The sequence below is a fragment of the Myxine glutinosa genome, chromosome 3, assembly GCF_964187855.1.
Source record: "Myxine glutinosa chromosome 3, kmMyxGlut1.1, whole genome shotgun sequence".
NCBI classification, from domain to species: Eukaryota; Metazoa; Chordata; class Myxini; order Myxiniformes; family Myxinidae; genus Myxine; species Myxine glutinosa.
Window position 1 is genome coordinate 163,501,751 of NC_136263.1, and position 12,878 is coordinate 163,514,628.

The following is a 12,878-nucleotide window of genomic DNA, read 5'->3' on the forward strand; positions in this document are numbered from 1 at the left end:
TGACTAAGTTGCATAATGTGTACACACTGTATATCATACTAAGCCTATAGGTTTCTAAACACTTTAATGCACCTGATTATTGTATTTATAATCAATACCGTAACAATTCGCACCATATTAAAATGAGAAAAGCAAGCAAAATAGTGTTTACTTGCATGAAATAGTGTGTGTTAAAAATAGTGTTTACCTGTTATGCAACACTTTTCTCATTTGTTACAGATTGTGCACACACACCTGCAGGTTCCTAAGGTAAAATGTAATGTATTCCAAAATAAGTGATGTGCAGTAATCATCATGGCAATACAGGAAAAAATTAATCCAATGTTTTGTAATGACCAGGTTGGACCTCCAGGTGCGTCGCTGGCATAGAGTGGTCCGGAGTGCGCTGGGAACCTGGCCTGATGCACGATACCATCACGCAGCTGCAGCTTTGCTCGCAAGAAACTCCTTGCTTGTAGTGGGTGGAATCACTCAAGCTGGTGTTCAAAATGATTTCTGGATATTTGACATGGGCTCTCATGAATGGATTCATGCAGAGGAAGTAAGTATGCATAATATTTATAACTAGAACGGCACTCAGTAGAGAGCATACCTCCGCCTGGTTGGTATGCTTCCTTTGGTATGCCTCCGCCTGGTTGGCCATATCACTCAATGGTGAAGAATCACTTAATAAATTCTACTAGCTGGATCCGGATCTGGATCTTCACCAAAATTGAAGCGATTCTTCCTTGTCACACACACAACCGGTCCAACAAGTTTCATCCAAATACATCCATAACTTTTTGAGATATCCTGCTATTTATCGTTTTTGGCCCGATCTCCCAATGGTGAAGAATCACTTGAAAAATTAAATAATTCTCATATCGGAATCCATATTCAGATCTTCACCAAAATCAAATCGAATTGTCCTTGTCAGACACCCAAACGGTCCACCATGTTTCGTCCAAATCCATCCACAACTTTTTGAGATATCCTGCTATGTATAGTTTTTGGCTCTATCTCCCAATGGTGAAGAATCACTTAAAAAATTATACTAGCCGGATACGAATCCGGATCTTCACCAAAATCTAATCATGTCGTCCTTGTGATATACCCTACACCTCTGCCAATTTTCGTCCAAATCCGTCCACAACATTTTGAGATATTTTGTTCACAAACGGACAAACAGACAGACAGACAGGGGTGAAAACATATCCTCCATCCTCTTTGGTGGCGGAGATAAATATCATTATTGCTATTAGCTTGTATGCAGCCATTAATAATGTTCAAAAACAGAAAGGCAACAACTGACAGACCGAACAGTGGGGCCACTTTTTTACGGCGTAGCCCACAGGGCAAAGCCGTCTAGAACAGTGTTTGTCCGTTCGTATGTATGTATTATGTATACTAGCAACGGTACACGCCCTATTAGTCCTTGAGCCAGACCAAAAGTAATGCTCCGGCGGGGGGAGTAATTCTCATTATGATTTTCCATTAGACCAATGTCTCACGTGTCAGAAAAGGTGTGATGGACATCTGAGAACGGTAGCTTAGTGCCCGGATGGACGCCATCTTTGAAACCACCCAGCTCGAAAATGCCCATTTGGTGGGGTACATTGTTGCACGTGTATCTGGACTTCTATACTAGCTATCGATGTGCGGTTGACGACTAAATATACGTCCGATGTGTACCGTCTAAATAAAAAATAATATGAAGCATTTTGTTTTAGATTAATTATTATAAAAATCAATTATCGAAAAAAAATCATATATTTTTCAATATTTTATTATTAGACTTGTACTTTTTTTAGTGAAACAACACTGGTATGATTTTCCAAATTATGCATTGTGCTACACCGTTTATCTGTCTATAAAAATAACTCAAAAACTAAAACATATCATCCACCACGAGTTTACACAAATAAATGTAAAGAGGCATAAAATGACTTAGGCCGCCGCTGGCATTATCTATTCTGACGATAACGCAAGTTAGGAATGTCGTACGGAGAGGATTTTAACACCATACGATATCTAATAAGCAGGCGGAAATTGTTACATAGGAAATCTGCACTTTGGTGGCCATCTTGGATTTCAAAATGGCCGCCAATTATATTAATTATTCATTACTAGAGTTTGGAAAGACGTATGGAGCTGATTTTAACACCATACGATGTATATTCCTAATAAGCAAGCGGAGGTATCATTGAACATGTCATGTTTTAGTCAAATAACACCGGTATGATCTTCCAAATTATACATTTTGCTAAACCGTTTATCTGTCTATAAAGATTTTCAGGCAATTTGGCCTGCATTATAATAGAGAACAACATATGCTATACAATATACAGTGCATACAAAGTTAATCATCAGAGTCGCCATCAGAGTCATTGGCATCCTGAGCCACGATAGCATCATCCTGCACCATGTTGGAGCATCCCTGCAGCTTACACACAACAGTGCACTTCAACCCATTCAGTATGCAGGAGCAATCTGACGGTCGACACGTCCTTCTGCATGTGCATGAGATGAGATTCAAGACGACATCTGGAGCTGGTAGACCCGCCATCCATCGGATTGTGAGCGAACCGCCATCATCGAGTTCCCAACCATGTCCTGCTGATGGTGTTGGGACGTCTGGTAGGTTTTCAAGGCTGCGTCGCCAGATAGCCGCCTGATAGTTGGCCCTAAGCGTATGCTGCATCAAGGAGTCTTCACAAGGCGGCAATTGTCCAGATTCGATCTGGCCCTTCTTTGCACAGAACATGTGATAACGGAGCGAATTAACACCGACGATCTTCGTGTTCTTGGCGTACAGCTGACACGTGAAGGCCTGAATGCTATTGAAGACGTCTGTTGGTACATTCCACGAAGATCCCAGATCTGTGAATGCTTGAAGATACAGCTCATTCGCTTGCACAAGCTTCAAAGCCTTTATCTTTCCTTGGCTAGCCAGAGCACTCACAGTGTCACACCCGCTCCATGCATGAAGCCCTGGCAATGCACTGCAAACTCCAGACCCCAATACCGCAGCCAACTTTCCAACGTCGATCATTCTGACTCGAACCTTTGTTCCTCGTCTGATGAAGAGCTGACTATCGATGGTTCTGCTGAGATGAAGACTGATGATCAGAACGTCGGTGTCATCTGCCACTAAGATGATCGTCTTGTAGTGGGTAGCGGCGTGCTTTGCGTGGAGAAACATACGCGTGTCTGCTTCCTCGTGGCTACATTCGAGTGCTTGCACCAACTTCCACCTATCGCGGGTCAGTACCAGACATTTTTCACCACAGGTGACATACAGTGTTCTGTTGCCTAGCTTTTCGCGATTTGTTTCATGTTTCCACGACTCCGCCAGAAACACAACCAGTTTCTCCTTTGTCTGGCTGCAAGCAAGGAGACGCCGCCAGTTCATGATTTTGTGTGCGGGTCTGATCTCGCTGAAACTGATGCCTTCATTTGAACCGCGGTTCACACGCTCAGCTGCTTTGATGGATTCTTCTGTGTATGTGTCAAAGACAACATCGATGCGCTCACTGCCTTGACCAGCGTGAAGCGCTGCAGCAAGGATGCGGTCAGATAGTTCTTCGAACGTGTCGTTCTCGCCATGCATCTTTTGTATGAGAGCCATCGCATCAATTATTGTTGCACTTCGCTTGTCAACGTTCTCGGCTGGTTCCACAAGACCTTCCATGTGTTTCGCAAGTGCAGCTTTGTTCGTTTTTTTCATTGACCCATCAACGTTTGCCAAAGACCATGGTAACGGCCCTAGTGGGTGACAAAGGACAAGTTGCATGCCGAGGTTCCTTGTCTTGGCGATGAGTATCATGGTGGCAAACAGTTGTCTGTCAGCTCTCAGGACGATCTCCTTGTTTGTGCCCTTCACAACTTTCTGCTTGATCTTACCAAAGGTCTTCAAGTTTAGCTTGTTCAATGTGTCCTGAAAGCCTGTTCCCTCTTCAAGACGTTTCTGGAAGCTTTGATACGCCGCTTCCCCCTTTTGCAGGGTGTTGAGTAGGTCATTAGAAACGTCCTCCCTCGCAGCCGCTCCGGTAGATATACTGAGAAGACATGACGGATCATCGGCGAATGGATTGGTCCAGTCATTTTCCAGTAGATCACAGATAGCTGTGACGCCAGACTCATCACGTTTGATGCGGGAAGTAGACAAGTCAGGGTGCTTGGCGTGAGATGTGTCGCTGCCATTCACAAGGATAGTTTCTCGTAGTTGCCTCAGTGCAGTAGCCCGATTTTCTGCAGTTAGATAGTATCGTGACACAGCCCCTTGTCGAAGACTAAAACCTCGTGTTCCTCCAGCTGTTTGCGTATCTTTGTTTACTGTTTCTTCTGTTGTCTGATCAACAGCGATTCTGGCAAATGGATTCCCTGGTCTAAGCTGTACGGAGAAGTAGCCTTGATTGAAATGCCTGTACAACTCGGGGCATGTTTCGTGGAGTTGCGTCATCTGTGCATAGTACACTGGTAGATATCTAGCATAGTTCACCTTGTTCATTGCGAAACACCAAGGGATCACTCTTCTGACACAAGCCAAGTGAAGCATCCAGTCGCCTTCTCTATCCGCACGAATCAACCCCAGCAGGGTCTCTACCATATCAATATACATCATCCAGAAGCGAGCCAGGTCTCCATGTTTGGTTCGCAGAAAATGTAGGTATTTCGCGAACATGTCAAAGCTCTGTACACATGAATCATCATCGAGAGCAGCAGCGAGAGTCTCGTGGCAAACATCCTCCTTGATGCTGCGAATTTTGAGGTCAGTGCTTCGAATCTGGGGTTCCTTGTCAGGATGATTGCTTTCTATCCACACCTGGAAGCCCTTCCAAATGATGCGCATTAGTGCCTCGTACATCAACTTGTGGAGTCGCACAGCACGGTTGTATTGCTTGCCTTCCAGAACCCTGTTGATGGAACCTTCAGCGATTACTCCTGACTCAACAGCTACATCCCGAAGGCCTGCATCTCCAAACATTTTCCCAATGCTCGACATGAAGTTACAGATGGTATGGAAGTTCCCCATCATGAGCACGATTCTTCCATATCGATCGACATCTTTCCATGCTATTTCGGTCGCCTTAGCAAATAGTGCCTGGTCTAGCACCACCGGTATACGCTCAAGCTGAAGTGATGACATGATGTTCAGAGCTTCTCTGAGGATTTCTTGCACTGTTGCCATATCTGTGGCAGGCGCGTTTATAGTCGGCAGGTAGCCAACTACATCTTCCGTCACCTGAACACGATCTCTAGTCATGATGTTGAAACCAGTCCACGAACTGATTGTCTGGTCGCATGGTTCCAGCATGCGAGTCATAATCCATACGTGATTTCGGCGCTGCGCAAGGGATGTTGCGCCTGCAAGAGTGTCAGAAAGATCTGCAGGCTTGATTGCAGGTGGGCCCTCTCGTTTCCCACCGCTGTATATTGGAACTAAATCGCTGGATGACGGGATAGATCGCTTCTTATCTGCTTTGGATACTGCCGATGGAGGTTGGGGCGGCAAACACGACTGCGACTTCGGTTGGACGATGATACCGTTGACGCGATGCGATGTTCCGCCACCACTCAGCGATTCCTCTAGCCTGTCGATGTTATCGAATGCTAATACAGTCGGGACCGAAGGGTGCACATGTGACGGAAGTGGTACTGTATCTTTCTCCACACTTGCTAATTTGTCTATGCATAGCGCTGTCTCGATTTCTTCCAGAACTGTGTACGAACATCCGTGCCCGAGTCGATTCAATATTCTGATGACCTCTGTATTACCGGTGAGCGTTTTCATGACCCACGGAAGTAGGACATGCTTCGATGTTCTGATGGTACCCCGGTGTACAGCATTGATGATATCTTGAGCCATCGACCATACCAGTGTGTCGGCACGCGCAGAGCTACCCCCACTCCCGCAAATTAAAGTATGCAGAAATACACGAAGAGAATCTGGTATCTTCACGTAATCTGAAGTGAGTTCTGCTGGCTGAGGCGGCCAACGTTCATTGTAATGAGCATCTTTGATCTGGTGTCGCAGTGAAGTAGCTGCACGCACAATGTTACTTTCACCGTCCGTTCGTTCAAATGCTTTCACTTCTGCTTTCAGGTTTACGCACTCTGCAGCAATCTCTCGCTTTGTCAGATTATCGGGCATCAAGTATACACGGTGTTTCACATTGAAGAAGATGAGCGATTCTCCAAACTCTCTTTGTAATGTGCGCTGCAGATTCTTCTTGATGGAGTCACGAACATCAACTGAAAATGTATCTGAAGACAGGATATCTGTTGCAACATCAACTATTGGAACAATCCTCGGGTTCAAGAACAAGTCAGTGCGAATGAAATTGAATATACATCGTATCATTTCTTTTTTCTCGATATTATCTTCAATGTCAGTTTCTACTTGAGGTTTTTGGGGCCGTGTGTAGTTTATATAGCAGGAGAAGTGGTAGTGAGCCTCAGCTGCAACCATATCTCGTGTAGTCAATGCCAAAACTCTCTCATCATTGTGAGCTGTCGCAGCATCTCTTATTGTCTTATCTGCTCGAAGTTCAACAGCCAAGACAACTGTTTCACGGGTACGACTGCCTTTTATGAATTTTGAAGCACGCTGGCAAAAAATGCATTTATCATCGTAGACCGTTGAAGTTGATCCTGTCTCTTCCCGTGATGATCGCCGTCGCACCGCATCGCCAGTATCAACTGAAGAACTTCTAGCTGCATTGGTCAAAGTAGCTAGGTGGTTTTTGTGAGTGAAGTCTGATCTACAAGCCCTATGGTATAATATTGGAATATTAGGAAGTTCAACTGCGCCTTCTTGGACTAGCTTTAGAATTGGATAAAAGTTTCTAACTGCGGCTGCGTCACACAATGTCTTCCAAGAACTGTTGCCCGCTGCCTTGCTTAGTTCAGAGAGTGGCGACTTCTTGCTGCACAGGATGCACGTTCCGGACTCAGGTTCAATCTTCGCCCGTTTCGCCTCGACACCGGCCATCTCAGCTGAAAGAACAAAAAGACTGACGTTAGATTACTCCGATATCCGAAAAGCTCGCCAGCTTACATAGACATACTCATCCAAGTCAGTGAACATGTTAGATGGCGCCACAATACAACTCTATAATAGAGTTGTATGTGGCGCCATCTAACATGTTCACTTTTAGTTCTTAAGCCACCCACCCCCCCCCCCCCCTCAGAAATTAATCAGGTCACCGCAACAAATCTCAGACTGAGATATAGAATATAGAATATAGATATAGAATAGACTGACGTCACTTTCGGCACTGGGTTCTGTGGGTTGATTATCGTCGGGAAATTCCAACTGACAGTTTCGGTTTGTGGAAAGTGCATGCCTTTTCATATATTTTTTGTGTAAACTCGTGGTGGATGATATGTTTTAGTTTTTGAGTTATTTTTATAGACAGATAAACGGTGTAGCACAATGCATAATTTGGAAAATCATACCAGTGTTGTTTCACTAAAAAAAGTACAAGTCTAATAATAAAATATTGAAAAATATATGATTTTTTTTCGATAATTGATTTTTATAATAATTAATCTAAAACAAAATGCTTCATATTATTTTTTATTTAGACGGTACACATCGGACGTATATTTAGTCGTCAACCGCACATCGATAGCTAGTATAGAAGTCCAGATACACGTGCAACAATGTACCCCACCAAATGGGCATTTTCGAGCTGGGTGGTTTCAAAGATGGCGTCCATCCGGGCACTAAGCTACCGTTCTCAGATGTCCATCACACCTTTTCTGACACTTGAGACATTGGTCTAATGGAAAATCATAATGAGAATTACTCCCCCCGCCGGAGCATTCACTTCAAAATATGGCCGGTTGGCTCAAGGACTATATGGGCGGGCTTCAATTGGGAGGCCAAAATTAAAAGGCTAAATATCAGAAATTGAAGACTTTTTTTCTTTTAAACGATTTATATAAACATTCGTTAAATCTCGATCGGTGCAGCCGTTTGTGCGGCACCCGGGAAAATAACGTCAAGCGGGAGCAAGTATCAGCAGGATGTGGCACTGTGGCAGTGTGGGAGTCCACGTTTCTGATCCTCCTTCATGCCGAAGTAGCCCACCACTTCTCCAAGCACTCCGCTCTTCAGATCTGCCATGACAGATTTAAGCTTGATACTGAAGACGCGTGCAGTTAGTCCTCCTGATGTCGTACAGTCATGTGAAAAAGTAAGTACACCCCATGTAAAGTTTAGACTTTTTCAACATATTACAACATACAGCTATTTGATCTTCATTTCAACAATATTGATAGATAAAGGTGATATAATATAACAAATATCATGAAACATTTACATTTTGTAGTCCATTGTATAATTTAAATAAACATAAATGCAAATTTCGCATGTGGAAAAAAGTAAGTACACCCTTAGCTCTAATAGGTGGTATTGCCCCCTTTGGCAGAAACAACCTCAAGTATGCATTTCTTATAACTGTCTACCAGTCTCTGACATCGACTGGGAGAAATTTTTGCCCACTCCTCCATGCAGAATTCTTTCAGCTGTGCGATGTTTGAGGGGTTTCTTGCATGCACAGCTCGTTTCAAATCCCCCCACAACATCTCGATGGGATTTAGATCCGGGCTTTGACTTGGCCATTCCAGAACCCTCCATTTCTTTCTTTTCAGCCATTCCTTGGTGGATTTACTGGTATGTTTAGGGTCATTGTCATGTTGCAATGTCCACCTTCGGTTGAGCTTCAACTTTCCGGCCTCACATTATCCTCAAGCACCCTCTGGTACAATGAAGAATTCATAGTGGATTATTTGATGGTGAGCTGCCCAGGCCCTGATGCAGCAAACTGCCCCAAACCATAATATTTCCACCACCATGCTTTACAGTTGGTATCAGGTTCTTGTGGTCAAATGCTGTCTTTGGTTTTCGCCAAACATGTGTTCTGGTACCTTGGCCAATTAGCTCTACCTTTGACTCATCTGTCCAGAGCACATTGTTCCAGAAGTGCTGGTCTTTGCCTAGGTGTTCATTGGCAAACCTCAGTCTTGCCCTGCTGTTCTTTCTGGACAGCAAAGGTTTCCTCCTGGCACACCTCCCATGTAGATCAAATTTGTGCAGCCTCTTTCTCATGGTAGACTCGTGCACTTTGACATCAACAGTGGCAAGAGCTACCTGTAGGTCTCGTGATGACATTATGGGGTTCTTAGATACTTCTTTCAGCATCTTGCGGTCTGCGCTCGGGCTGAACTTGCTGGGGCGGCCTGGCCTGAACAAGTTGGCAGTTGTTTGGAATCTTCTCCACTTGTAGATGATCTTCCGGACAGTCGAATGATCGATTTCAAATTGTTTGGAGATCTTTTAAAATCCCTTCCCAGACTCGTAAGCATCTATAACTTTCTCTCTGAAGGCCTCAGAGAGCTCTTTTGATCTAGGCATGGTGACGCCGCACACTTCAACAACAAAGAGCAAATCAAACTAAATGTCTGAGGTTTAAATAAGACAGGTTCCTCCAAGATCCTCTCTAACGATGTTCTAATCATTTGCACCTGAGCTGTTGCATCTGATTCTAATTTTAGGTGTTTGAAGTAGTGATAAATGTAGGGGTGTACTTACTTTTTCCACATGCAAAATTTGCATTTATGTTTATTTAAATTATACAATGGACGACAAAATATAAATGTTTCATGATATTTGTTATATTATATCACCTTTATCTTTCAATATTGTTGAAATGAAGATCAAATAGCTATATGTTGAAATATGTTGAAAAAGTCTAAACTTTACATGGGGTGTACTTACTTTTTCACGTGACTGTATGTACTCCCGATACGTGTTTCCTTCATTGTAAAAACTTCCAAATCAACAGTTAAAAGGATTTTGAGCCAATATCTGTTACGGCCTTGGCACGATCGATGGAGACAGCGATCTGTTAACATATTCACCGCCCAAATAGCTATGTGGAATTCTCTCATGTGGAGATTAAACTAATCGTGTTCACAATCGTTATGTCGTATGTACTCCCGATACGTGTTTCCTTCAGTTGAAATGGGTTAGAATTCTCTCAAGCAGGGATTCAACCCGTGTCCTTATAAAAGATCTTTGTCCGAGGTCACCGAGTTCGATCGGTGCAGCTGTGCAGCGATCGGTGCAGCCGTTTGTGCGGCACCCGGGAAAACAACATCGTCACAATGAGAACAATGAACGTTATGCGAACGCGAATGTTATGCGTGAGTCCAAACCTGAGAATGCTGGAGACTAAAGCTGAAATTGGGAAAACTAAATAGCCTATTTTACTCCTGGAGATCCCAGGATTATCCACCCAAAATATCGTTGAGATCGGTTCAGCAGTTTTTACTGTACCTTCGAACAGACAGACAGACAGACGGACGGACATTTGGTGAATTATAGTAAGATGTATGTGTGTCACCTCAAACGTATACCAATCAGAGCTGAGGATCTGGTCACTTGACAGGGTGATGTGATTTCGTCTGATGTCATTACGGCGTACAACGGCTGGCCCCACACTCTGCTATTTTGATTCCTATGCCGTTCAGACCGAACATATCGTCGAACCTGTCATATATCACAATCTCCATGCTCTGCCTTTATGTTTTTCATTCAGTGTGAAACACAAACAAACCGATTGTTATAATGACCATCAAATATCAAAAGCATAGACGTTACAGATCTTCCAACGATAGAGTAAGTATAGGCCTTTGGCTTCATGCCTCACCTTCAGGCCGCTTCGGACAAATTAGCCAATTTCGGGAATTATGTACAAAAAGGCCAATTAGGACTTCTTTGTAATTAGCTCAGGTTTCTTAATACAAGAGTGCTGTTTTCTAAATAATAATAGCGTTAATACTAATAATATTGTAAATATAATCGTAACACTGCAATCCTTTTGCCGTTATTGCAAAGTTTATAGATTGAAGCGGTGTATGGTTCATGAATCAATGATAAGCGGTGTACGGTACGAATAACCGCAGAAGTAAGGAATTAGCCTTGGTTTTTTGTTAGTAATATCATTTTTGTAATAATGACAACATAACGTTAATATTATAGTAAATCTAATCGTAACACTAATCCCTTCGCAGTGACTGCAAAGTTACTGGAGGTTAAAATATATTGTCGTGCGATTCCCCTCGGTGAAGACCGGGAAATCACGGATAGCAATCGAGCTTACTTGAGGTGTTCGGGTCAATGGCGGATTTCATTCTATGCGCTGGAGGAAGAAGGAAAGAAGAAGAAGCGGCGAGATTTACCTGACGGTCCGCGCGCAGTCTTCAACCTGCGAAAAGTAACTCACAAACGAAAACGGAATTATGTACAAAAAGAAAAGAGTTATTATTCGGAACACGAGAACAATGGACGTGACGGTAAATAAAAAATGCTTCTAAATCGGGACGTCCCCACACCAGACTTAAACAACAGGACAAATGGGAAGGATAATAAAATAAATCGTTGTGTTTGCGTGATGCGTCTTATCTGTCTGGAATCGGGTCGGTCAGGCTCCATCTGACGCGGCTCTGGTCAGTGTAAACCACTCGGTCCTGTCTGCTGGCGTACCACCGTCCCTACATGTGACTTCAACGGGTTGCGTGCAGCTCGCTCCTCCGGCCGTGCCCGGACTCGTCCACGCGGAGTCGCCCCCTCGTTCGGAACCAAGATGAGAGGTCCGCCGGCACAGGAACGCGCAAAGGGCAACAAGAGAAGAAAGGAACGGGTCTCCAATGCGGAAGGCAGGAAGAGGCAGGCAGAGGTGAAGAGGCGAAGAAGTGAAGAGAAGAACGAAGGGGCCAAGAGTCGAAGAACGAAGAGGTAAAATGTCCCTCTCTCCTCACTTTTATTAGATGCCCTCTGACGTCACTGGCTCTTCCCCTCCAATGAGCACGTTGCTTGTTGGTAGTGTTTCGCGCCCTCCGTTCGTCACTGGCGCTTCTCCTCCAATCAGCACGTTGCTTCTTGTGGTTCTTCGCGCCCTCCTCACTGATTGGCCGAGCGTCTCACAATAATGGGCGAAGCATCAATGAGTCATATTTACTCTTATTATACTGCGATCCATTTCGTGAGTGTATGCCTTTATATTGATGGCCATTATGGATTGCCTTTCTATCTGGTTTTGTTGCACTGCAGGTAGGTTTTCTGCCCAGAATTGCAGGACATACACTGACCGAAGGCAATGAACTTTTACTTTTAATTGGAGGGTACTCTCCAGAAGATGGATATAATGATAAGGTTTTTGAATACAAAATGCACGAAGGAAGATGGCGCATTCTGGACTGCTTTGGTGCTTGTCCATCAGGTGAGAAGCATCACATTTATCCTGAAATTTCATTTTGTTTGATTGCAAGTTTAACTAGTTGAGATCTGTTTCTTTAAATGCACACAGTTTCAAAAGTTTCCTCTAAAATGGCAGATAGTTGGCTTTTGAAAGATATATTTTGATCAGTGCAGGAACTCGGAATGTACCCTGATTGAGACAGGGTAATTGTTACGGGCCAGAGATGGAAGTGCGACTCGAGTGGCAGCGCAATCGTTCCGGGACAAATAGAGAAGAGAAACTAGAGTGGCAGCACAAAGGCGAACTCAAGCCTTCCCTCATGACTTCACAATCGTTTTTCCTCCTCAGATATCTCACGTCCAATTATTTTATTATATTTTGCCTCGTGTGTCCTCCTGCTCTTTGTCATTTGTCGCGACCCAACTGATGGGTGGGGTGTCTTCTTTGTACTGGGCATTTCACAAGCCACGAGCCGATTTCTCCTCATGTAATGGCTGGGGGTTGTTAGACTTCTGAGGTATTTAGGGTGGGTTTTTTTTACAGCCCTGTTTTGTTTTTCCCACCAACCTCGTGCATCTGGTGTCTGGTGGTGCTTTAGGAGAACACAGAGGACCGATAACAGTGGAA

At 44.0% G+C, this 12,878-nt stretch overlaps 1 protein-coding gene across 1 annotated transcript in view; it reads left to right on the top strand.

Annotated features, from left to right (window-relative positions):
* MEGF8 (multiple EGF like domains 8) overlaps nucleotides 1-12,878 on the top strand; it is a 250,951-nt gene that overhangs the window by 173,458 nt on the left and 64,615 nt on the right. The window contains exons 31-33 of the mRNA XM_078773628.1: nucleotides 220-249; nucleotides 353-541; nucleotides 12,104-12,272. Of these exons, the coding sequence (XP_078629754.1) occupies nucleotides 220-249; nucleotides 353-541; nucleotides 12,104-12,272 (388 nt within the window). The remainder of the gene's footprint in view (nucleotides 1-219; nucleotides 250-352; nucleotides 542-12,103; nucleotides 12,273-12,878) is intronic.